This window comes from Echiichthys vipera, assembly GCF_963691815.1.
Source record: "Echiichthys vipera genome assembly, chromosome: 5".
NCBI classification, from domain to species: Eukaryota; Metazoa; Chordata; class Actinopteri; order Perciformes; family Trachinidae; genus Echiichthys; species Echiichthys vipera.
In genome coordinates this window covers 10,844,223-10,870,381 of record NC_139830.1, presented here as the reverse complement: position 1 = coordinate 10,870,381, position 26,159 = coordinate 10,844,223, and the positions used below count along the sequence as shown (strand labels likewise).

The 26,159-nt window shown below is 40.5% G+C and overlaps 1 protein-coding gene across 1 annotated transcript in view; it reads right to left on the bottom strand.

Moving 5' to 3' along the window:
- Window positions 1–760: 760 nt before the first annotated feature.
- Window positions 761–26,159, bottom strand: part of LOC310947015 (cilia- and flagella-associated protein 337-like) — a 28,533-nt gene continuing 3,134 nt past the window's right edge. The window contains exons 4-18 of the mRNA XM_083913632.1: window positions 24,283–24,456; window positions 23,494–23,577; window positions 23,254–23,346; window positions 22,845–23,016; window positions 18,989–19,156; window positions 18,479–18,627; window positions 17,575–17,808; window positions 16,570–16,734; window positions 14,509–14,624; window positions 12,815–12,945; window positions 7,144–7,230; window positions 6,881–6,994; window positions 5,840–6,030; window positions 3,015–3,212; window positions 761–1,582 (exon numbers count right to left, since the gene is read on the bottom strand). Coding sequence (XP_083769758.1) covers window positions 1,517–1,582; window positions 3,015–3,212; window positions 5,840–6,030; window positions 6,881–6,994; window positions 7,144–7,230; window positions 12,815–12,945; window positions 14,509–14,624; window positions 16,570–16,734; window positions 17,575–17,808; window positions 18,479–18,627; window positions 18,989–19,156; window positions 22,845–23,016; window positions 23,254–23,346; window positions 23,494–23,577; window positions 24,283–24,456 — 2,142 coding nt within the window. The 3' untranslated portion in view covers window positions 761–1,516. The remainder of the gene's footprint in view (window positions 1,583–3,014; window positions 3,213–5,839; window positions 6,031–6,880; window positions 6,995–7,143; window positions 7,231–12,814; window positions 12,946–14,508; window positions 14,625–16,569; window positions 16,735–17,574; window positions 17,809–18,478; window positions 18,628–18,988; window positions 19,157–22,844; window positions 23,017–23,253; window positions 23,347–23,493; window positions 23,578–24,282; window positions 24,457–26,159) is intronic.

The window sequence follows — 26,159 nt, the reverse complement described above, 5'->3', positions numbered from 1 at the left end:
TCTTTATCATACTGTTCCCAAAGGTCAAGACTGACACTGAATCCACAAAGCACCAGAAGCAGAGATGGCAGGTTGAGCTGAGATCACTTTTCTGTCTTTGCTGCAGTAACGGTGCTGCACCTTGATTTTTCTAGAGGCAAATAGGGAAAGACAGCATTCATTTTTAAAGTCTGAATCTGAAAAAACATGCCTTTTTTGGCCATAAAATATCCAAATGTGTTATAAAGACATTCAACAGCTCAGGCAGTCACCATATTATTTTCTTTGCATTAGCTCTTGCGCCGTGCAAAATCTCAGATCTTCAGATAATAATTTACTCCTTTGAAAATGCAGGGAAATTAAGTACAAAAACACTCTTGAAATGATCCTGTCATCTCTGGACAAGAAATACATCAAATGACAGTATTGGCATAAGTGTTTGCAAAATACATAATTAAAAGGTCAGTGAAGCAAGGAACAGAAACGGCAAGACTGCATGAAGACAAACAGAGCACTAAATGGAGGCTGGGTTCTCTTTCGTATCCTAGTTTGTTGTCAATTTCCCGTTTACTCTGTTTCTCCTGAAGCCTCCTGTCCAGTAAACACAACCACAAGATCAATAAATACAGTCAAATAAAGTCCACTCAGAGATATCTTTAAGACTTATTTTAATGATTATACTGTTGAACATTTCTGAGTTCACATTCACACCAAAACAGCTCCATCAGTATTCATGACATCAGAATCTATCTCACAGATCTAGAAAACCCGAGAATCAAAAGCATAAACCTCTAATGTTTGGTGTCAAATGTATGTACCAGCCTGAAGCTACTCCATTGGCGATGAAGGGGATGACTGCCTTTGCGAACTCCAGTTAAGATTGCCAACTTTTACTGACTTTTATATGACAGAAGCGCAGTCACTTTTCAAACCATAAGGCACTCAAACTCCCTGAAAAAATAATGTTGAATGTGATCTCTTTCTCTCCTCTAAGCATTAGAGTAAAAACCCTAGAATTGGGAGCATCAAGAATGCTATTTTATTCTTGTGGGTGTGAAAGTCAGCCATGACTATTCACACTTCACTATCCTGCGTATCCTGCATAGAAATAAAATGAGGAAAATGCAGCAATTTAGTGGCATTTTGACTCAAATTCTTTTGACTGCATGATAGACAAAGGCTTAGTTCTTTTTGTATAACTGCTATTACTTATTTTAAATAGAACCAGGAGTACTGTAAATGATGTGAAGAAAAACTTGGCAAATCCTTTTTTACTTAAAATAAACGATAATATGTTGCACAGTTTTTTTACCATTAAAAAACACTGTGCAGCTTTACCAGACAGTAAAACCTAAGCTGAAGTTGTACAACAATGGCACAATGTGCTTTTAATGGACTCAACTCTTGACCTGGATAAATGTTTTCTCCTCTCCACTCCTCTTTTATCCCCACCTCCATCTTCTGCATAGGTGTCGGGTCCTGGGTCAGGGAGTATTTCACGGGGAGTTGGAGGTGACCTCTACCATCTCTGGTCCCTCTAGTTCCGCTCTGGTTCCTGCTGCTGCTGCAGAGGTCCAGGTCTCTCCAAGCACCACTCCTCCTCCTACAAGTGATGGGACAGCAGTTATGACAAAACAGGGAGGACATCTGGGATCAGCGCCATGTGACCTTGTGACCACAAGATTGCTACTTTGAATCTGAAGAATAGCTGGGGTCATGTGGATTAAGGAGACTTAAACATCCAGCTAACTCATCAAACTGTAGTGGGAAGGTCTTTCAATGCGAGACACCGACTCTGTGTGTTCTCCTTGCTCGAAAACATATTCATAATTAATAGCATATCCTTTGATATCCTGATATGTTGAATATGGATGAGGACACCTCTGATAAACACTAAACCGACAATGTATGAATCCAACAGCAATGCTTGACATAGAAACTGCTTTTAAACAAACATTTGTCTACCGGCTCAGCTGTGTCTATGTGTTGCTACACATGAATGTATACTGTAGTAGGAAATCATGCATATTCTGTATGTATTGTACCGTTTGTGCATGTTAGCCTTTATTCATGCATGTTCTTCTTTAAAGGGGACATAATGCTTATTTTCAGATCCATATTTGCACTTTGGGTTTCTTCTAGAACATGTTTACAGGCTTTAATGATCAAATAAACACATTATTTCTCCCATACTGTCTGTCTGAATATACCTTTATTGACCCTCTGTCTGAAATGCTCTTTATTAGCGCCTGTCTCTTTAAGCAAGCCTCCTGAAAAAGATCAGTCTGCTCTGTTTGGTCACCGTTTACGGGTCTTCCGCATCTGCACTCTCCATTTCTGTACTGTTATTGCAGCCTGGGGATGACTGTAATGACACACACTCTACCTATATATAGTAAAGATGACATGACAACCGTCTGGAAGTCCTGACTTCTCGTTTAAAGGCACAGTTTGTGATTATAGGATATGTGCATTTCTCTGCGGATGAGTGCTTTGATACTTTCCCAGAATTTATACAGCACCTCGACCAGCTTTCTAATCAAAAAAAACATGGCATCTCACTTTTTAAAACATGGGACCTTTAAGTTGTGATGTATTTGTGTGGTTGTATTTGTGTATCTGTGTGTGTGAGCCTGAGGCAAACTGAAATGAAGCAACACTCAGCAGACACTGCCCCGGGCTAACTTAATATGGGCCTCCTTTGACACAGACACACACAAACATACACACACCCACACCGCCGCCTAACGGGGGCTTGATGCTGGGTTTCACATCCATTTCGTCAACTGGATGCAACCACCCAGCAGCACGCTGCAGAGTGGGAGGTACAGTCTTTATCAGAGCCAGCCTTGCATCGCTGTACGTTTGAGCTTTGAGGATCTGAGACTGTTACCTTGACAGTGTGGTGCTGAACAATATCCCTGCCATCCAAAACAATTTATTTCACACATGCAGGTTATGTTATGTAACTCAAGCTGTGCAGTGTACTTAAATGACCCGTGTATGTGTGTGTTTGTGTGTGTGTGTTTGTGTACCTGTCCAAACAGGCCGACGGTATCTCCGGGCAGGTAGCTGAGAGCGACACTGCAGTCCGATGACGCCGAGAGAAGGAGGAGCCTGTCGCCATGTAGAATCATCTCCAGGTGAGTGACACGATCAAGATGTGGGCGGAAACTGCACAGTAGTTTTGGAGGTTCTTTGGTTATTCCGTCATCTGGATTAAGGCAATAATTCTGAGGGCAGAGGAGTGAAGCAGTAGGTTACTTAATCTGGGTTTTGGCTGGAAGAAAATCTTCCTGTGTGGATGTACAAAAACACACATTCAATTTTACGACTGTTACCCTCTGCCCCCCTCAGTTACTGTTGCTACACCTGTCAAGCATTGCATTCTCTCACGGCACATAGCAGTTTACAAGAGCAACGCAAGTTATATATTATTCCCTTATGGTTTTTGAAATGATAATTTGGGATAGAAGTAGTGTTTTGCTGACTGAATTTCATCTTTCTCTATCAAATTTTATAAGCAATAACTTAAAAGGGCCTTCAGTATTCGGGTTACTGTACAGCTGCTACCCTGTTTGGACAATCGTCATTCAGGGTACAGGTTAAGTGAACGGTCAATAAATCGAAAAAATAGAAACGTGACCTTTGCCCGTATCTGTTTTTCGTGGCAAAAAAAAATGTAGGTTGTGCCTGAAATCACATACTATGCACAACATATTAAATATGTATACCATCGTTCAGCATACTATTGTGTGAAGTATGCCAGCTGTAATTACTACGTCACTTCCTGCGAGAGCCTTTTGCCGGTTAGCGGAGCGTAACAATGGTAACCCAGGGCGATGTACGATCTAAGACCAGCATCTCCTGGAAAAGGTAAGCAACTAGTCTAACAGAATCACTGATTTTTAATACGTAGAAATGTAAATTGAAGTGTTTTGATGTTACAGAGCTGCCTTGGTTGGTGTCCGTTGTCTGTTATGAACATTGTTGTACTACCACATTGCATTAAGAGATATTTACACAGGCGTAGTGACCAGTGTTTGCATACTGTAATAGTTCATGTACTAGAGTACTGGTTTTACACTAAGGTTTTCAGACTCACATACTGTTTTCGCGAACCAAATAGCATGTCAGTATGGAGTTTCTGAGGCAACCATATTGTAATCAACACAGATTACTTACTTTACTTTGCATCTCGTGTAATATGTAAATAACTACTACTGCAATTTCCCAGATTGGGATCGATAAAGTATTTCTATTCTATTCTATTCTATTCTAAATAACTACCACAAACTAGCCTACTGCATCATTTAAGGACGAGACCTGCTACTGAACTGCCAAGTCCTGTGACTGAGAGCACAGTACTGTATATTGTGCAATCATGTTCGTCATCCAGCTGATTCCAAAGCGCGCTCCAAAGTTGCCAACGGACAGGATTTCTACCAGAGCACTGAGCTTGTCCAACTTCTTCAATTCTGCTACATATATACATAAATCTCCATAAATTAAACTAGAAGCCAAATGAGACGCACCCATCTGAATTCATCCCCTCTTATAAACTGTGACAGAAAGTTGAGCTTTGAATAATGTGGCAATAATACCCAAGAGGGTGTTCTTTTACTGCGATTATGAGCATGACAGTGATGCAGCTACGCCTTATACCAATGGCACAATCCAAGTCTCCATAATCCGAGTCAAAAAGTCAAAAGGCCTCTCTGAGGTATCAGAAACTCTTCAGCTATAGAACATGTGTTATGTATGTTAAGTGTTCATGCGCTGAAGTGAATTCCAGATCGGCTACCTTGGATTGAAATGACTGAATTAAAGATTTAATATTCCTCTAATGGAGGTGATGTGCCAAAAAGTGTCACAGTAAATCAGCCTTTTCACACACATTCAGTGTCTGTTAAAAGAGGGATACAAATTGCAAACAATAATCCTGACATTTATTCAAACTGCTTCTAAAATGCAAAATAAAATACCAAAGAGGATGCAGACATTATCTGCTGATATATCAGTTGAGATTTTCAAAATGATTGACTGGTCTGGTGAGCTACTGAGGCTTCAAAATGATAGACGGTGCTGTCATTTTCAGAGTGAACAACGTGATATAACAGAAATATGGAGGTTCACTCTTTCTTGACTGTCTACTACAGTACAGTCTGCCTCTTGATCTCCATCCCTCCCTCTGGCTCCGTGTTCGTAAGTCTCCATCGCTCTCTCCATCACTCTCTCTTGTTCTTTTTACAGTATTCACAAGCATCATGGTGGCATACACTTTCAGTGTGGTCCAATGGTGCAGATTTTTCTGCATTCGGGTGGATTTCTATCCACCAATATATGGCAATTTTTTTAAAATGTATTTATGAGAGGCAACACCAGGTGACAATTTCAAATTTGACTTTATTCTCAAAACCTCAGATAATATATAGTTTTTCTAAACAGTGATCCTAATACTCTATAATACTCCGAATTCAGCTTTTTTTTAGTTATTATTCTCACTCTAAATTGCAGCTGTATTGGAGCAGCTTTTGACATTTTTATTTCATCTATAGAAGCAGAGCTTCAACACTGTCTTCTTTCTGTTTTATGGCTTGGCTATAACTTGAACAGTTGCTTTTGAGGTTGCCTAATGCCCCCTACTTTACCAGAGGCTTTGTTGCATCTATGAGTCTGGTTCTGGCTATATCAAAAAGAAAAGTCCTCTGCTAACAAATGCACATGCTCTAAATATTGAGGTGGAGATGTCCCTCCATGAACCTCCATGATCCTCCCCAGGATCTGCGGCCATGGTGTGTTCCGCTACAGCTGATACAAGTATCACAATATATAATACATGTGTGCAGCAAACACCTACCCGTATGTCCCAAGTCTTGAGTGTTCCCTCCCTGTCAGCTGTTAGTAAATATTTTCCACAGGGGCTGACATTCATAACAATAGACCCCAGGTCCCTGCTGTGAGCTGTGAACTGTCCAACCAGGCGGCTGCGGATGGTGTTCCAGAGTCTGACCACCCCTGAACCTCCACAGGAAACCAAGTCTGCACCACCTGTTGGACATGTGGAAATAGACAGAAGTTTTGCATGGAAAGTATTGGACACACACACACACACACACACACACACACACACACACACACACACACACACACACACACACACACACACACACACACACACACACACACACACACACACACACACACACACACACACACACACACACACACACACACACACACACACACACACACAGAGTTTGAGTTACAGTACTCATATGAAAAGTAGTTAAAAAACTGGGAAAACTTGAAGCAAACTCTCCACATCAAACAATCATTGATGTGAAGCTACTGTCACTAAGCACAAGATACCCAAAGCTTTACTGTCGTAAATGTGCATCTGTGTATTGCAACTGTGTATTTCAACAACAAAAACAAGGCTGTATATTCCGTGTATTTAGCAAAGGCTTTTGATTGTAGAACTCTCTGAAGTAACTTCCCTGGGTTTGCATCAACTATAACTCTTCCAAAAGCAGGCTCTCAGATAACAACTCAAACTACAGTGTATATATACACGGGCAGAATACATATTTAAATAGGCTTTGGCCTCAAAACAAAAACACAGAATCACCACCTGGTTTCAGAGATTTTATGGTATATAAAACTGGCAAGATGGCGTGTTCCTCTGAGCAACAGTGTGACTCAAGTCAAACTACAGGATCTATTTGGGTAAAAACAGATTTGCTTTTATTTTAAGAGATGGTGAGGCGATGCTGCCTAAGATTGTTACTCAAACATTGTGCCGTGTCAAACATCTTACAGAACCCATTTTAACAGATAACCCACACTCTAAGGTTGATAAAAGAATTGCACAGTTGCCGTTTAGTTTTCAATATTTCACCTGTAGCTGCAGCTGAAGATGTGCGTCCTGGAATGAAGAACAATCTTGTGATGGCAATGTAGTTATCGGGGTCTTCTTTGCCATTCACACCAAAATGAGAATTGGGGAAATGACCTAGAAAATCAGAGTTGACAGATAAAAGAAAAAATAAGGAAAGACGGACAGATCACAGGCAGAAGAGCAAGAAATATTCATACATTACAATTGCAAAATAAATTGTTTGTTGAATGTATTTGCATGTGTGTGAAAGTGAGACTTCTTGCCATCTCTGTCTTCAGCATGCGGTCGCAGTTTTCTCAAAGCTTTTTCAGTGCTGTTGTTCCACACTATAATCTCTCCATCATAACTTCCTGCAGACATCAGAAACGAGACAAAACAAAGTGCAAGAGCTTATGATAAACCCGAACATTGCTTTTTGGGCATTTTGGTAACGACAAAACAAAGAAAATTACACATTTTTAAAAGAACTATTAACAATTAACACAGACTTTCCATCAACACACACCCTTTTACTTTCCTTGTGCTGCTGAATCATGCAAGCCAGCAACTACAACCACTTTAAAGAAGATAAAGCTCAACATCTGTCCCCAGTTGCCATCTGTTCCACTGCTCAACATTCACCTCAAGAGATAGTGCTATTCAAATAATCTGCATTACATATAAGAAAGTGAGTGTTTATTATATGAGGCAGGAATCTCATCAGGTGGTTCAGCAGTTGAACAGCAGGAGTTAATGAGATATGTGAGGAGTGTGTTAGCTATATGGGAGGTGAGTATGTGTGAGCAATAGGAGGTAGAAAGTTTATGAGTGTGGGTTGCCTGAATTATTCATGCAACCCAGGGCCAGCGTCTGTATTTCAAGTGACTTTTATCATGCTGTGTGCGTGCTTGTGTGTGTGTGTGTGAGACAAAGAGGGAGAGAGATAAAGGGAGCGAGAGGGTGGAGATATCTGTATCATCTATACAATGGAAAACTTTAAAATGGAGCTGAATTAACATCCCTTTCATTCACTTTTAAAAGTTCTCTGGTAACATACATAATATAGCACATGCTGTACGCCTATAAGCACAGTGGTACATGTTTATCATGGTAGTGGCAATATGTTAAGGTAGGTACAATGGGGTGACCAGATGATACTGGGTGACAATTTGAGCGAGGTCAAGTGGCCACGGTGGGCTTGACCTCCAGTACAGTCAAACATGTTGAAGTCAAAACTCTACACTCAGATGTATGACTTTTGTTCATGAGCATAAAGTCAACTTTCTGTCATTAGGAAAAATAAAACACAATGTCTGCCTGTGTGCAAAATGTAAAATTCTTTCCTGCAGACTTTGAAAACACTTTGTCTGGATTTCGTAATACAGCAATGATCCACGGACATTTCCCTCCAAACTTCTCTCTGTACCTGCAGTATCAATTTTTGCTTTTCAGTGAGATGTGACAACTGGTTCCATGTCAGCAATGGAAGGTTTAATTTCACTCTGTAAATGTTTTAAAGTCATAGTTATGCGTCAAAGCTATGAGTAGCTGATAATTTATTCCCGGCACAACTGTACGCGAACAAACATAACAGGCACTATGCACACATAACAGTGCCCGTCTGTGGGCAACAACAAAATAAAGTTATAAAATGATCAGTAAGCCTATAGGCTAAACTAACCAAAACTTCAGTTTAGTCTAATTTTTGGGACAAACTGGACAGGATTTGGGATTCAGAAAAACTGCTCATAATTTGGGACTGTCCTGAATTTTTGGGGCGTTTGGTGTATCAGTCTTATAACACAATGAACAGCTTAAATGCAAAAGAACCAGAGATTGTGATTTTGCTCCATGCTTTCTTTGGCAAAACCTGGCACCTACATTACCTACAATGCAACTCAACTGCTGATAGTTTGATTGGAGATTGTTATGCCACTAACAGCTAATGTAGCCTCAAGCAGAGATAAGGCGTGGGCTACAAAGGACTTGTATGCTCACAACTAAACAAACACAGATATTTTTTCTCATTTTCCAACTAGTCGAAAAGTAACGTCCCTTGAAGACATTTATCAGACTTCACAGAGCTCCCACTGGAGCCTCGAGGATTGAAACAACTTACCCTTTAACTCACTAACTTGCCAAGAAAGACATTTAAAATATGCAGTACATATAAACCAGCGAATCCTCTGCTTGAAAAAGATGCCATTGCAGTCATTCAGTGTTCTGATTCTACGTTCGCATTTCCATTTCTAAAACATTTTTGGCTGCCTGTCAAAGTTCAGACGAGTTGGTCCTCGGTCGCTTGGAAGGTGTTCAGCCAAGGAGGATTAAGGGATCCGCATAAAGAAGAAGAGTGAAAAAGGGGGGAGGTTGTGACTGGGGGAGGTACACAGGACCCCTGTGTGTGTGTGTGTATGTGTGTGTGTGTGTGTGTGTGTGTGTGTGTGTGTGTGTGTGTGTGTGTGTGTGTGTGTGTGTGTGTGTGTGTGTGTGTGTGTGTGTGTGTGTGTGTGTGTGCGAAGCCAAGCAGAACTTCTAGTGAAGACTGTGATATGGATGAAGAGGCTTCATTCCCACATCAGCCAAACGCTCCTGCTGCAACTTGATTTAACTTGAGACGCACACAAACAGATGCATGCCCATGCACAAACAAACAAACTAACACACACACTTTGAGCATGTGTGTGTCCAACAGAACTTTAAATTGACTTTTGTCACTGGTGGCCTTGATGCCACTTTCATTTGGCACATAACTAACACGTAATTTGGCAGCACACATGCTTTGATGTGAAAACAGCATTACTCACGGCTACCCTGAAGAAATGTGCTGGCAACTGAAACTAATGCCTCAATGCTTTTAGATGGCATCTTTGTGCTTGACGGATTTGGGGAAGAAGGAATTAGTGGAAGATAGGTAATGTATAAAATACCACAGCGATAATTTACATCCGTCAAATTTACATTTTGCTTTATGTGTCAGCACATACGTGTGGAAATGTAGGAAATTGAGACATGAATGTGAGTCAAGGAAGCAGGGAGCATGATATTAAAGCATAGGAGGAATTTCTGAACCAATTACACCATTTTATGATATTTTGGGGGATAAGAGATTAGTTGATCTGGATAAACCAGTACATCTATGACAGAAAACGGTTACAATGTTTTCATGAACAAGATACTCATCTTATCTTTTGTCTCTCTTTAGAAAACCATCAACTCTTTGCCAAAGATAAGGTAGACTGCTGCTTATAATAATTTAAAAAAACAAAACATTTATGAGGTTATTCATTTATTTTGTCATTTTCTTCGTCAACTGTTAACATAAGGATTCAGTGACTTTGTTTAACCCTGAAAATGCAATCACACACACATTCCAGAGACCTACGCAAATAAACACTCCTTCAAACACACATGATTTTATTCTCTCTTTTTAGTATATGTGAACCCCCACCCCCCACCCCTGCAGCCTCACACCTCACAACACACAAAGACACACGCATACACACACGCTTGAAAGACAGAAAGTGCTATGTCTCATTTCCCCCTCACTCCCACTGAGAGAGCTCTAATAAACATAATTTAATTTGGATTAAATTGGAGGTAGAGAGTGCAGCGCAGGGCTGTGTGTGTGTGTGTGTGGGGGGGGGGGGGTGTGCAGCAGGGGTGTGCAGCAGTCTAACTAGGGAAATGAGGTAAAAAGAAATAAACAGTGTCAGTTAGAGACAGGAAGCAGACAGAGAGAGGAGCTGAACACATTAACAAAGAAATAGGGGAGCGAACTTTGAAGAAGTTTCCAAGTTCACAAACTAGCTCCTGAATTGTGCTTTTGTTCCATCTCAGGCAATTCATTTCCTTCCAAAACCATTTCTCCCTCAAGCTTCGAGAGCACCCACTCTTATCTACCTTTGCACCTCCATCCCTCGCTTTATTGCCCTCAATACTTCTTTCTGGGGTTGATGCGTCCCAGAAGGCCAGAGAAGATCTTGCACAGACTGGTAAGCTGAAACTCAACTTTCAGTGCATGAGCCAAAGTGATACAACTTCACAAACTAAAGAGCATACTGGCGCAACTTGGGTGCAGAGTGTTTGTAGTTTGATGGTTATAGAAGTGGACCAGTGACTGGAGGACTGCCAGTTAAATCCCTCAGACAGAAAAATCTGAGAATGTGATGTGTTCTGAGGCACCTTGCTGGTTTTTGAAGGTATACTATCTTTGCACAGTAAAGGCCTTCACAGATCAGGTCATTCTACTTATCTTTTTACCAGCCGACAGCCGCGACAGCCATGTCTGTGTCATCATAGCAAAATGTGGTCCTGGAGACACCAGCGGTAACTACCACAGAGGCAGTTTTGAGTATTTTGCTTGATGTTTATATTTCTGTCTGTGGACTGATTTTGAAACCCTGATATCACTGCGGCCGTGCACAATGCAGTCATGACGCTTTAAAGGTGTGTAGTTGAGATCAAAATGAAGGCCGAGTTCAAAGAGGGGTGCAGGATGAAGCAGGGGAGCAGAAAGTAGGAAAGGGGCCATTGCAACATTTAAGAGTAAAAATATGAAGTGTCTGAAAGAAGAGAGTAACTCCTCATCCTCAATTAGCCAAAGAAGCCCAGTGTTTCTGCATTTTAATTATCAGTCGCCTGATCATTTTGATGGTAATTCTTAATAATTTTCTGCAATGTTTTTTTCCATTATTACACAAGGAATACCATAGATACCAATAGAGAAAGAACAACCTGCTGGTCCAACCTACTACTTATGCAGAGAAACAAAAATAAAATCACAGGTCAAAAACAGAAGAAGAAATGTTCTGGTCTGAGTAATTGTCTGTCGTTGCTCTCTATGGGTAACATTATGGTTACATTACCCCTGTCACACAGTAACAGATGGATTAAAAGCTTTAGAAAATAGAAGTGAATAAGAGAAATAAATGAAATAAGGACTGTTTTAGTGGAAATACACCTTTATATCTCTGCTATTAGAGTATTGCATGCATTTTCTCCTCTTCATCATATATACTGCTTGACCTTTCCAGTTCACCTGCCTTATATACAGCTCTAATTAAGAGTTTAATTAGGACGGAACTAGCCAATTAATGGGCTCTGACATGTAAAGGTTTCAGCCTGTGGTGGAGGCAAATGTCAGCTCGGAATAGAGAAAAAAGAAGCTGTTGTTCTGAGGAATGAAATACTGATTCAACATCTAAAATACTGTTTCTTTCAGCACAGTAAATAACAAAGGACAACAGGGAAGAGCTCTGACTAAAAAGGTCCCAGAAGACCTGTAAAACTCAATCATTTTTAATTCATGGTAACATGTTTTTATAGCACATTTGGACTGTATCTACAAATATCGTCTAACATTTCACAAACATTGTTAAAATGCAGGGTGTTAAACTGTTGAGTTGTAGTACACATTCATAGGTATGCAAGGCTGTACAGGCACACGCACAGTTGTACTTGAATTCTGAAATATATTAAGTCTCTTTCTCCCTACGTATGTGAACAGTCACACAAAGGCACAGAGCTATTTCCAGCAGAGAGCGACGTGTGGTGCACAAGTCCTTTGATAACAACACCACTTACTTTAATCAGCAGATAACTGCTCCCAGTTATTTTTCATTTCACTGCAGTTTTTTTTTTTTTTTGGAGATTCATTTTAATTTCCCAGCCTTTGTTTTTTATTCTCTACATCCATCTCTCTCTTTCTTCTGCTCTGCATGAGCCCTCATTCCTAATTTAAGTCATGAAAGTGTAATTTCTTTTAGGAAAGAGAACACATAGATATACAGTAGCACACTTCTGTTTAAATGAAAGCTGAATTGGTACTACCAATTACCTAATAAAGTGTCTTAGTGAACAGTGTGTCATCTTTACATTTACATTAAAAGTGTTCATCATGTACACACTCACACACACACACACACACACACACACACACACACACACACACACCTGTGACCAGAGTCTGGGGAGGCTGGAATGCGGCACAAAGCACTTCACTGCGATGCTGAACACCTCCTTTCCACTCTGACGGATTAACAAAAGACTGCGAGAAGGAATGCAGACGGAAAACCGTTAACATCCTATAGAGAAGCAGAAAGAAAGAGGTGATGAGATGTGAGATGGTGAGGTGAAGGTGTGTTATACAGTTATGTTCATAATAATAGCAGTGTGTTTAAAAAGATGAGTAAACCTCAAAATTCAACTGTACAAACAAAACTTAGACACTATTCACAGTAGGGATGAAACAGTTACTGTACCAGTTTAATGATAAACCGCTGCAAGATTCCCGATGATTAGTATAACCACTTACAATTTAAATAATCATTAAATCTGTTTTCTTTAAAAAAAGAAAAATGCTATCCAGCATTTTTCAACCTTCAAAGAGAGTCTTAGTCTAAAGTGTGGTCGTATTTTAGTTTTTATGCAAGTGCTGAGGGAAACTTGATCAAAGATGGTCATTCTGTCTGCAGAACACGCAGAAAGAAAATCACTGCGAAAGGCTGTTATTATTTAGTTATGTTTATGCAAACAAAAAGTGCTGCTAACTTAATTTGTGGTTTTCAATATAAAACTTGGTTTCATTTACATTTTAAATATCTGCAATAAGTTATCTTTGTCAATCTCGTGAATTTTTATAATCCTTATACTACGAGTAGTAGTAGCAGTAACACAAGTATCAGTAGCTGTAATAGTAGTAGTGATTGCAGTTGTGTAGAGTATAGCAGTATTCATACTAGCAATATTAGTAGAAGACAGCTGTAATAGTAGAAGTAGAAGTAGTAATGGTAGTAGTAATAATAATAATAGTATTGGAGGCAGTAGCAGCGATCAATCAATCAAACTTTTTTTGCATTTTCTTACATGTTACTATTTGTAAATGAGACAGATTATTATTTGAATTCAATTTACTGTATTTTGTCATGCGTCATTGAGACATTGCGATAATGTGTAATGACATTTAAATCTAAATCAGATTTTATTGCAACAACTTTGCTTTACACATGCCACGCATCAGGACTGTGTTCAGTGTGATAAACACGGAAGCTGTCCCTTCACACCACAGTGCTGCAGCAGGCACTATGCATACAGTATGAAAGGGGTATTTCACCTGCAATGAGGACTTTAAATCAGATGCCATGTGACGCAGCAAGGTACAGATTAAACTGTGTTCCAGGTGAGTAATTAAAGTAATTATGGCAGTATTTCTTTTGCTGCTGCTGGTCTATCGTCAATGTCTCTTTACCGCTGTGACACCCCAGAGAGCAAAACAGTGTGAGAGTGTGTGTGTGTGTGTGTGTGTGTGTGTGTGTGTGTGTGTGTGTGTGTGTGCGTGTGTCTGTGTGTGTGTGTGTGTGTGTGTGTGTGTGTGTGTGTGTGTGTGTGTGTGTGTGTGTGTGTGTAAAAAAGAGAAAGAGGGAAACGTAGAACTTGATGATAGCACACTGCTGAGTTCAGATCGCTGGGTGTGAAATGATGATGATGAAGATGAAGAGCAGATGTGATATGAGTATAAACTTCCTCATGCACACGCACACAATTATGAGGTAGGGATCCTCGTTAGAGTCCAGATGTCTGATTGGCTCAGAGTCACTGGCAGGCACAGGGCACACACACACACACACACATACACACATCTACAGTACCTTTCCCAGCCCATCACCAGTATACTCCTCTTCAGCAGCAGGACCTGTGAGATCTCCACAGCCCGACCCAGGCCGGCGTTCATTCTGTGGAGGCAGCGGCCATTGAAATCCCACACCTGCAGCACAAATAAGCTCTCAAAGCACTATCACAACACCTGAACGCCAACAGAGAACACCAGTCAACATGTCACCTTCATGTTTCTTTAAATTATAACACGAGGCACACTGTACATGCCACTTTGTTTTTGTAAACCTTAACACCCCTGATGTTTTCTTGATACGACAGAATTAGTAACATCTGTATTCACTTTTGAAAGAAGACGCCTTATTTTTTTCAACAAGGGAAGAGTAGTTTTTAAATGAGAATGTTGTTTTGGATGCCCACTTGACAATACAAACTATGAGGCCATTATCCTACTGTACATCCATCAAACATGACAGCTCAGGCAATATTTAACACTATCTGCTCAATTTTACAAGATGATGCAGTTTGGAGATGTGTTATGGCATTTAACAAAGAAACACTGATTGGCCCAATGGGAACGCTGCAATTAAAAGGTCAAAATTTCAAATTCTGAATGGCCCTAACTGCTACACCGCGGGTTCAGTGTTGATGAAAATTGAGATGATGCATCTTGTTGCTAATTGGCCCAAGGGGTGCCTGCTTCTTCTGCTGAGAATGACTTGTGTCGTCATTTCAAATGGCACTGCGAGTGTGTACCTGGCACTGCTCACACATGCAAAGGATGCAAATGGCTGCATCCTCACAAGGGCTCATGGGGTCCGAGAGCTGATGTGCTTGATTATATTGATTATAATATGCATAATTAACTCATCTGTTGAGAGCAATTACACTGAGCTTTTGAGTCATTATGCAGTGTTTGAATGTGGAGTGCAAATACAGTCAGAGCAACACTAGTTTGAAATACCTACCAAATAAGATATACAAAGAAGCATATATGCTTAAATGCCCTCACACATAATTAGGACAGAGAAGGCTAAAACTTTGTTCTTAAGGTACAAACGTGTATGAACATGTCAACATGCAAAACCAAACACGCACTATCTCATGATATCACTAATCTTCTACTGACTCATGCCGTTTTGTAGTGGCAGGTGAGGCTTGGTATGCCACTACTGTTACCGACATAAGACTGTCACACCAGTACAGCCCCATGATACATATGCAAACAAATTTGATGCAAATACTCTGGTTTTACAACACATACTGCTAAAAATGTGTTTGTTTTTTTCTTTTCTTTTATAAATTAAAATAAAGTTTAGTGACTGGTAAATGCTGTGAATGGGAAAAAGTTACTAAAGGTCTAAAGTGCCCCCTCCTGGCAGATGTAGGAGCCTGTCCTTACTGCAAAGTCATGCCAATGTTGGAATTTATTGCAAAAAAAAAATATCTGGTGTAATCGATCCATAACAACAACATAAACATAAATTCTCATTACAGATGATTCGAAGGTAGAAAAAAAGCCCTTGGCATCAAATGGCAATATTCTAATCATAACAGCTGTGGTTATAATGAACAATAAAGCTCTATGTGATCTAATGTATGATCGCGTTACACAAATTAATTGCTAAAAATAATGTGATTGTAACAATTAGGTTAGATGATATTTAATTGCTAGCTATAGCCATGTTAACCTCGGTCACCTAGGTCGAGTGGGTCACCATACAGTATTTATTTTGGGAGCTTCCATTGGATAAAGTGCGATGCAGTTCCGTACAGGCTGCCCTACATGCTAGAACCCTTTTGGGCGCTGATGCCCCACCACATGCAGCTGGTGCCCTTTTTATTTTGTCCGCCCCTGCCCCTCAGGCTGATACAGTGGTAAATTACAAGTCAATGAAGTGTTTTTTGGAGTAGTGACAAATTTGAAATGCAACTTCACATTCCTATTCACATCTTGTCGTCAAACTCTATACCCCGCCGTTTTTAGATCTCAGAGTTTGTATTTCTATGAGGATTGACCTGCAGCTATGTGGTTCACAGCTGAATGACTGTGTGTGTTTGTGTGTGTGTGTGTGTGTGTGTGTCGGTCCACCTACTTTGACCTCTCCGTCAGTGCCTGCAGTAAACAGCCGGGTCTGCGTACCATCCAGGGCCATGGTAGAGATCTCAGCGTTGCCATGGCAACGGTGAAACTGCTTGACCTTTTGGCCCGTGTCAGTCAGCCAGCAGATCACAGAGGAGTCAGTGTCACTGCTGACGACCTGCAGAGAGAGAAAGACAGAAAGGATAGTAATCATCAAAAACGTGTTTGGTCCTTTCTGTGCTGTGTGAAAGGCAGGTTCCACTGATGTATTCTTCAATTACTCTCACAAAGCCAAATTATTCTCCACACTTCGTTACACTTCATCTTAGTGCTAATCCACCAATGAAGAATATATGAGACTAATGCTGCTGTCAAGTGGGAGTAAAAGCAAGAGTGAATGCACTTTTTAAAATGAGAGATATTCATATTGGATGCATTAGCTCTTCTTGTTATTTGTGTACTGTGTGGGAAAGTGTGTGTGTCTGTCATGGAGTGTGGTAAAGGGAACTAAACATGCCATAAAACATAATGATAAGTTTATAACTTAGTAGAAAGCAATCTAGCAGTGCTCCTCTTACAGAAGTACTTTCAAAACATGCTAAATTCTAGTCCAACAATTGCCAATGCTTTCATTAATACTTTAGCATTTAATTGTTTGAAGACTTGATAAAATCACCATTTGGTAGCTGTTCTGTAGCTTTTGATCCTCTTACATAATCGTCATCAACAAATGGATGAGAAAATGATGTCCTTAAAGTGCTCCATGAATGGAAACTTGAACATGCACATTTTCAGGACAACTAGACAAACTTCGTCTACTGGTGTAAAGCATGGTATAATCAAAAGCTCTGGAACAGCTATTAAATGATTGTTGAGATTGCATTGACAAGATTCAAACATCCAGTTTAGAGCATCTGTAGAGCCTTTCTACTGCTTGTCTCTGGATAATGATCAACCGAAACAGTGATAGAGATGAAAATCAAAGAAATAAAAGGAGGGAGCCATTTCAGCTGCATACTTGTCTGAACAGACTATTATACAGCACACATGTAATGGGCTGCTCATGGCTGCTGGTCCTCTTCTCCTCCGTCATGGTCTCCAGCAGAAGAAGCAGGCTGTTGAAGGAAAGCAAGAGGAGTTGACGCTCCTCGTGGAGAAACAGGAGAGAGTGTGTGTCCTCCTGCGTCTTTGGGAAGACACCGGCCAGACGGTGAAGACACAGCTGACGAGATACATCCCATAGACACAGGACCTGGAAAGTGTATGAGTAGATGCACTGTAGTGGTAAAAGCTATATGAATCACTCAATGCACAGAAAAAAAACTATCATATTTAAAAAAAAACAATTATGACCACAAGACAGTATCACAAGTTCAGAACAAATACAGCAATTGACAAGAATAATGGTAATTCTAGCAGCCTGTGCACAATGTGCCACCATCATAATTCACAAAAACTCCACTTCCACATTGCTTTACAGCAAAAAAACAGGATGACTGTCACTGTTCCAGGAACTCTTACAGAGGAATCCAAGGTAAATCTTTCAGAGTTTCTTGCAATGACAGATGGTGTTTGAGCAAGAAGGCAGATGGAACTTAAATCACCTCTGAAATATTTATTATCTTCAGAAAAGCCAAAGGGTTGGCAAACATGCATCGTGATACAAGGGGGAAAAGGAAAAGCAGCACAAGCAGCAACATCCTGTTTGCATCAGAAAGAAGAAGGGTTGAAAGAGGATATCGTCCCCATTTTGCCATCTCTTGTAATTGCAACAGTGTGAAACAGGCGTCATCTACACCACAGCCTCCTTCCTCTGCAGGAATTGTAGCAAGGTATCTAAATTAATATTACAATGATAGGGCGCCTTATCATTACATTATCTTTTCTAGCTTAGCGCTGCACACAAAGACACACACTCCTACCTTATCTTTGGAGTAGCTGAGCAGTTGCTGCTTGGTCTGCATGAAGCGAACCGCCGTGACCGGGCCTGCGTGCCCGCTGAGCACACAGACTGGCTCGGAGGTCACATACGGGTTCCACAGTAAGACCTGATGGTCCACACCTGCTGTGGCTACAACCAATCACAATGTCCCAAATTAGCAGAGGTTCTAGCTGCAATTAATTAAAGAAAAAGCATACTGTTTTTACTCCAACAAAAAAAAAAGATGTGCAATTAAGTATTTGATTGTTTGATGCCTCGTTATGGCTTTGTATATATTTAGGAAAGTAGCTTTAGGCACTGAAATTCTTCTCAACCATGCCAAGCAAGCAAGCACACATAACCCATTTTTTGCACTTTCTTCACCCTCTTGAACAAATTTGTGATTTCAATTCAATTAAATGATCTAAATTAAATCTACTTGGACAAACTTAGATTAGACATTGAACTCTCAAAGTAAGTATTATAAGTCTAAATACACATTGTTCCCCACCTATCAAATTGAGTCCACTGTGGTGATCCATGTCCCACACACCCCTCTTTGTACAGAAATAAGTGACTCGTAGACTCCTGCTTTCCTTTTCCCTCCAGCCGATAACCATGCTGCTTTGAGGTCTTGTGCTACATGACACGAATGCTTCCAATGAGCCCAGATAACGAACTGCAGGATGCAGGAAAGAGTCAGAAAATGACAGTAAATTAGATGGGACAGAAAAACATACAAAGCAATTAATTTAACTTTTTTGTCTCTTTTTTTTCATTTGTTTTATTGTTGTTTTTTTGTGTGTGGTTGCTGTATACTCTTGTAGCCATTATAACTGGATATGTATTGTTTCAGCACTGCACCTACTACTGAGACAGCTGGTTTCCCTCTCTCTCACCCCTTTCCTGTCACTCATAAAATTTCAACTTGTATTTGTTTGTCTTTAAGGTGGGGTAGACCATTTATTTTTCGTGTTGTTGGGCAAAAATACATAATACCATCATCATATTGTAATTCAGTTGAGAGAAAACTTCCGCACCACCTCTTGGTTCTGTTTTTTCTAACCCCTGACAGGAGAGAGAGAGAGAGAGAGAGAGAGAGAGAGAGAGAGAGAGAGAGAGAGAGAGAGAGAGAGAGAGAGAGAGAGAGAGAGAGAGAGAGAGAGAGAGAGAGAGAGAGAGAGAGAGAGAGAGAGAGAGAGAGAGAGCCACAGGAAGAGGACTCACTCTGCGTCAAATCCTGGGTTTTAATTTTGCTTTTTACGTACTGCAGCTTGAAAGTTGCATTCACACCGTAAGCCTTGATTCCGCTTCATTGCTCAGATCTTTTTTTGTTTTGGTTCCCATTTCTTTTTTAACTGTGGCCAATATTAAATATTAGTGTGAACTAGTCATGACTCTGACCTCACTCGCATGTGCAAAATAAAAATAAAAAGGCGTCACACAGGCCGATGCAGTCAGCATTTACAGTTTTTTTGATGTGCAGTGAAGTCAGCTAATTTGTATGCAGATGATAAAGGGGATGACGGAAAACAAAAGCCAAATGTTTAATGGCTTATTGTGGCACAATGCCTGCTACTTCTGTACAAAGGTGCGTGTGGATGCGAAGTTGACGCCAGGAGTGGCGGGATTGTGACTCCTGCCAGTCAATCTGATTCTGGACCACCGATGAAAGTGGCCCAAAACAGAATTGAAACAATCAGACTCCATGAGATTTGTGATGTTCACACTATTATGAAAAGGCTTTAGCTGACTACAGAGGGGGGGGGGATGCTTGACCAAGCAGAGAGAAAGTCCCAATATGACAGAGAATAGGCCCAATTCATTCAAATGTTCATCTGCACAGATCTGATCTTAACTTTCTCTGTACAAACTCATTCTCAGAGAAGAAATAAAGAAACAATTATAAAACGAAAGGCACTGGCATCCAAGCAGCCCCTCTGCGTGGAGCAATAATGCAGCAAAAGTTACTAGCAGAGGGAATAAATTAGTTTTAACTCCAAAAAATTCAATGTAAAACAACATTGCAACAAATTTTGATGATGACACACTGTTCATTAATTACTTCATCCCTCTGATGCCAAAATGCATTCGCTCCCAGAACTCTGAAGGACATTCACTCTCTCAAATGGCTGTGCTAAATGTGCAATGACCGCAACCCTGCTGTATAATAAACCAACCAATCCACAGGCGCTCAGCAAAACATAGAATTAGGCCAGTTTGATTTGCTCACTGGTATTACAGAAAACGTAATGGATCTTGCATCACCATCTGTCTCAATTAATGTTTTGATTGAGAACACTTAAATTGGATGCTGCATGTCTCAATTAGAGGCTGCTTAGCTTTCAAATACTGCACAAATAAGTGCGAGTTGTGAGATGGCATGTGACAGTCGCAGGTCAAAGATCAGCCGCATTGCTAGGGCAAATAATTACGTCGGATTGCATTTCATACACCACGTCCTTTCTCCCGCCTGTGAATTAAAAGATCAGTGGATTTTCAGACAGCATCGCATGACTGATCATTGATTAATGAGGCCTTCTCTCCTTCACTGACACACACTGATCATAAGTCAAGCCGGTTGTGATGCGGACGTCTGCTTTAGCCATTGTTATATGTAATGTCACATTTTTATTGCTGCAAGTTTAGAATCTAAAGAGAAACAGCAGGAGTCACTGTATATCCACATCAAAGCAAACCTTTTTTTGTTCTGCAACAAATCGCTGCACATTTTAGAAGTCTTTACCAAAACACTGACGTTTATCCTGAACGTTCTTTTTTCATTTCTTTGATCACAACATTATGCGGGTATTTGAATGTTTTCCTTCGCTCTCTCACAGACCTTGTCTTCACGAGTCTGTGTCCATCCCAATTTTCCTCTTACATCACTTCACTTTTTCTGTTGTGCCACCCTCCCCTCTACTCTCCCCTCCCCTCCTCCCTCCTCTCTCTGGTGGCCTGTGAGCCTGAATGTTTGGAGGTCTGGATAACCAGCCATTACTAATGGTACACAGCCCACTCATACTGCAGGGTGGGCAACTTCAAAAGAACAGCTCCAGCACCCCAGAGGTATGCAAACACACATATACAGTCACACAAGTTGGCCCCTTTTCTTTCTTACACTCTCAAAACACCACACACAAAAACACACACACAGCAAGACACACACTACTGTTGTTTTGCATGTACGCGCACACACAGCCCGCAAAATTTCAATTAAGCAGCTCTTTTAATGTTTTGGCACAGTCTTCTCCATTTCCCCCTTTTTGTTTTCCCTTTGTTTTCCCATTTGTTGTGCTTATTTATATGTACTTTTTTTCACCCTTTATAAGGATTTCCCTTTTCAGCCAAGCTCGTCTCAGAGCGCTGCCTCGTCTGAATCATTATCAAACAGCCCAATTACTCTTCAGAACAGCTCTATGTGAATGATGCAATCCAGATACAACTAAGCGACCTCTTTGTTACCCAGACTGAGCAGAAGTGGGGGAGTCTCAGGAGGCCAGACCTCCAGCCTGTGACTTTACGCCAATAGTCAAAAGTCTGACTATGCAAGACTATAAAGTGGATGACTCAGGACTCAATGCATACATGTATATGTGTGTGTGTGTGTGTGTGTGTGTGTGTGTGTGTGTGTGTGTGTGTGTGTGTGTGTGTGTGTGTGTGTGTGTGTGTGTGTGTGTGTGTGTGTGTGTGTGTGTGTGTGTGTGTGTGTGTGTGTGTGTGTGTGTGTGTGTGTGTGTGTGTGTGTGTGTACGCGCGCATCAGTGACAGAGACATACCCAAGCGTTTCCACGGTGTTGCATAAGCCGTTATTGTAGTGATAATGAGAAAGTGAGCACAGACAGTATATACTGTAGTGGTTCTCATCTCAGGTTTCAAGGTCAAAGTGTGTTTATGTGAGCGTCAGATATCCCTGACACCTGGAGTTTGTTGTTTGTCTTCATTCTCTCGGTCATCTGAGCCACTGATTTTGTATCCTACCCTTCATTCTGTCTGACTAATAAAAACTCTTTGACCCGAGGCCCGAGATGAACGCAGTTAACTACTGCATAGGAATGGAAAACGGCAGGATATGGGGTCCCATTATCCAACATGAAACTCATTTAGAAATACTAGCTTCTGGATATTTTGGCATAATGAAACACATATATTATTGTTTTCTCTTTCTGTTCGCCCCTTCATTTACATAGAATATGAAACACTAAATGTGTAAACACAGACATTGTGGTTGAAACAAGACAATGAAGAGTGAGAGAAACAATAACAAAGTTACAATTACATTTGTATAATTTGATTGGGCTATCATCAAACTGAAATAATAACGCCACATATAAATACAACTTTTTATGTGTGTGTGTTTTTCTTACCTTTTCTAACCCAGGCAGGCGTGTGCGCTTGATGTGTCACAGTGTAACAGGAGCGATGCTTTCCTTTGACCAACTCGTCCCAACGGATGATGTCTGCTGAATCTGAATCCGTCCTCAGGCCGAGTCTCTCAAACAAAGAGATCTGAGCTGAGGAAAAATATAAGGCACTGACCTGGGATAACACACACACACACACACACACACACACACACACACACACACACACACACACACACACACACACACACACACACACACACACACACACACACACACACACACACACACACACACACACACACACACACACACACACACACACACACACACACACACACACACACACACACACCTGATTAACACATATAGATGACAATGTTCTGCCCCCTCTTTCGATTCTGTGTATTACCTGTCCTCCGATGTCTCCTATGGTGAGGACGGACTGGTCCGGGTGAGAGGGATCCACCCAGTAGTCTAGACACCAGGGAGTGAACTTCAAATCCTACAGGAAGAGAAGAAGTGGTGTGTACAATGTCATATTTCATGTCCATCTACTTTTTCCCAGGTTATATTGTGAATACGCTGGATAGTCAATATCAAGAGTACAATATGACGACTAAAACCAGCAGAACACATATATGGCTGTTACCTGGAGTTTATACTTGCAACTGAAGTCCTGTTTTGACAGCATGTCATAAAAACAAACCTCCTTACTAGTGAAAGAAACAGCTATCTGAGAAAAAGGAAACAGGAGGGAGAAAGAGTTCATTAGAAACAGAGAGACATACAGCTGGAGGAAGGTACATCAGGTTGTGGATGTTTTGGCTGAGCTTTTGATTCGTATGTGATGTAGGATATGAGGACCTGAAGTCTTTTTTTGTATAATCATGCTCTGATTTTAAATATTTTATGTCTGAAACTTTGTTTGGTGCGGGCTGCTGCAGTCTTGGTCAGGACACTCTCGTAAGGGAGATCTTTAAGGGTTTTCCTGGTTAAAAAAATTTCCCCCAAAATAAAAAAGATAAATGCATAACTGGAAGATCTGCATGTGTGTTATACAACAAAATGATGTCTGTCACCAACACATCTGTAGATTAAGGAATTACTAATGACAAATGTTGATCAATAATTGATGGTCTTATTACTGAAAAACAAATGTTCATTTTCTAAACAATATGTAACGGCTTCCTGTCTGCAGTGCCATTAACCAAAACCACTGATCAATAATTTATGTACTCAGTGAAATGCTTGTTTGCCTTTGTGCAATACAATAGCTGCCCCAATAACTCAGACAACTAATCAATAATTCATTCCTATAATTCCTATGATAACACTTTCTTCAGTTGTGTAAACTATGATATCCAGAATGTGTCAACATATCCAGGACACGAATCAATAATTTGACTGACTGTGCGTTATGTGACTTCCTAAAAGGCACCTTGTGTACGTTGTGAAGCAGCACCATGTCTGTGACCCAGAGGTCTTTGGGTGTGACTGTGCTGTTTTGCAATCGTTGTGCGTTCAGGAGGGACATGTCCTCTCTGTCCCGCAGCCCCACAGTTCCTCCTTTACTCACAGTCAGATACTGACCTGAACTCTGCAGGTACAGAACCTGGGGAGACCAGAGCAAATCACAACAAAATAACAAAACATTTAACTTGGACAAATATACGGATTGGGAAAAAGCAAGTCAGACTCTTTCTGACTCTTTCTGTTTACTACACTTTTGTAAAATTGACCTTCAAAACGTATATCAGTTTAATGTATATCAGTTTAATTTCTTGCTCAACTTTAGTCATAAAACTACCCTCGAATGACTTTGTCCAACATTAGCTCCACCCTAAATCTTACTCTTATTGGACGCAAGTGTTGTATTGGTGCTGAAACTAATAAAACAAAAAAACATTAATGAATGATGTCATTTTATTGGCAAAGCTTCAAGAAGAAAAGAACTGAGAGCAGCAGAAAAAAGGGCAGGGCTTGAGCTGACTATGTATGATGAGTAAGAGACACTGCATATCTTTAATGAAAGAAGAAGTTTATTGATACTTATAGAATCGAGGTCAGGGCTTAAATGTGCTCTCAATGTAATTACTGCAGACCTGGTCACTTTCCCACAGCCAACTGCGGGCTTTATAAGATCTTTGGTTGGCATAACATGTATTTATGTAATTATTGTAATTAACAATTAATCAACAGTTGGTGAGTCACTGGTACGATGAGCTTCCAGTGACTTTTTTTCCCTCACATTCACGAAATGGAGTAATGACATTTACCTACTTTATATTGCTTTAGAAATGATTAAACTTCTCTTAATACTGGCATTTACTGCAAATTGCCATTTAATGCGCAATAGGATGATTGTTTTAGTCCCATTATTTTTAATCTTACTTGCTTTATCCTGGTTAAAATGACATGGTGCTCATATTGTACTGTTAATGGGAGTTTATGACAGGACGTTCTTATTGAGCTTATAATATGGAAACCCCAACATATTTCAGCTATTCAGTTAGAAATATAAAAAAAAGTTGGGTACCAAAACCAGAACAGAAGCTAAACTGCAGGTGGAGCAGGACTTCAGGACCTAATTGTGAGTTAATTAGGTCCTGAAGGTCAGGGTTAAAGCATAGACTGTACATAAAGGTGACTTGAGAGCCCCCCGAAAGTGAAGCCAAAACAACTGAACTTACTAAAGAATCAAAGTACACTTAGAATACATTTTTGTCAAAGTACGTATCATTTTTATCCCACTGATATTTTGTTAAAGTGTTGGTTTTTCTTGTGCATTTGGCTTTAATCAGTTTTTTGATGCTATAAAAATGGGGTGAAACGTCGTGATTGACAGCTGTGTATCAACTAGCGTTTGGTCGACGATTGGTGTATGGACGCCACTTCAATGCCGCAACTCTAGCGCCTGCAGTCAATGGTTACAAAATTACAACATGGCAGCACGTGTATCCAGGATATTTTGGCTTCACGTTTGTACAGTGGGAGGAAATGGAGCCAAGTCATCCATCTTTATATACAGTTTATGGCTTAACGCAGCATTACATTTTTATTTTCTACGTTCTTTTTTTGGCTCCACCAACTCCTGAGGGAAATATCTGGATCTTTAGATGCTAAACACTCTGCTTTGCTCACCAGCTAGTCACTTACTCTGCTGTTTGGTGCTGGAAAAGTAGTGTACCAGGGGGTTTATCAGGGATTTAGCCGAGAGACGCTGAAACTTTCTGTTGAGCTGAGGCAAACTGCACAGTCGTGTGATCATTTTCTGTGGGTTCTGACACCTTTCCCATTACGCAGTCATTTTATCTA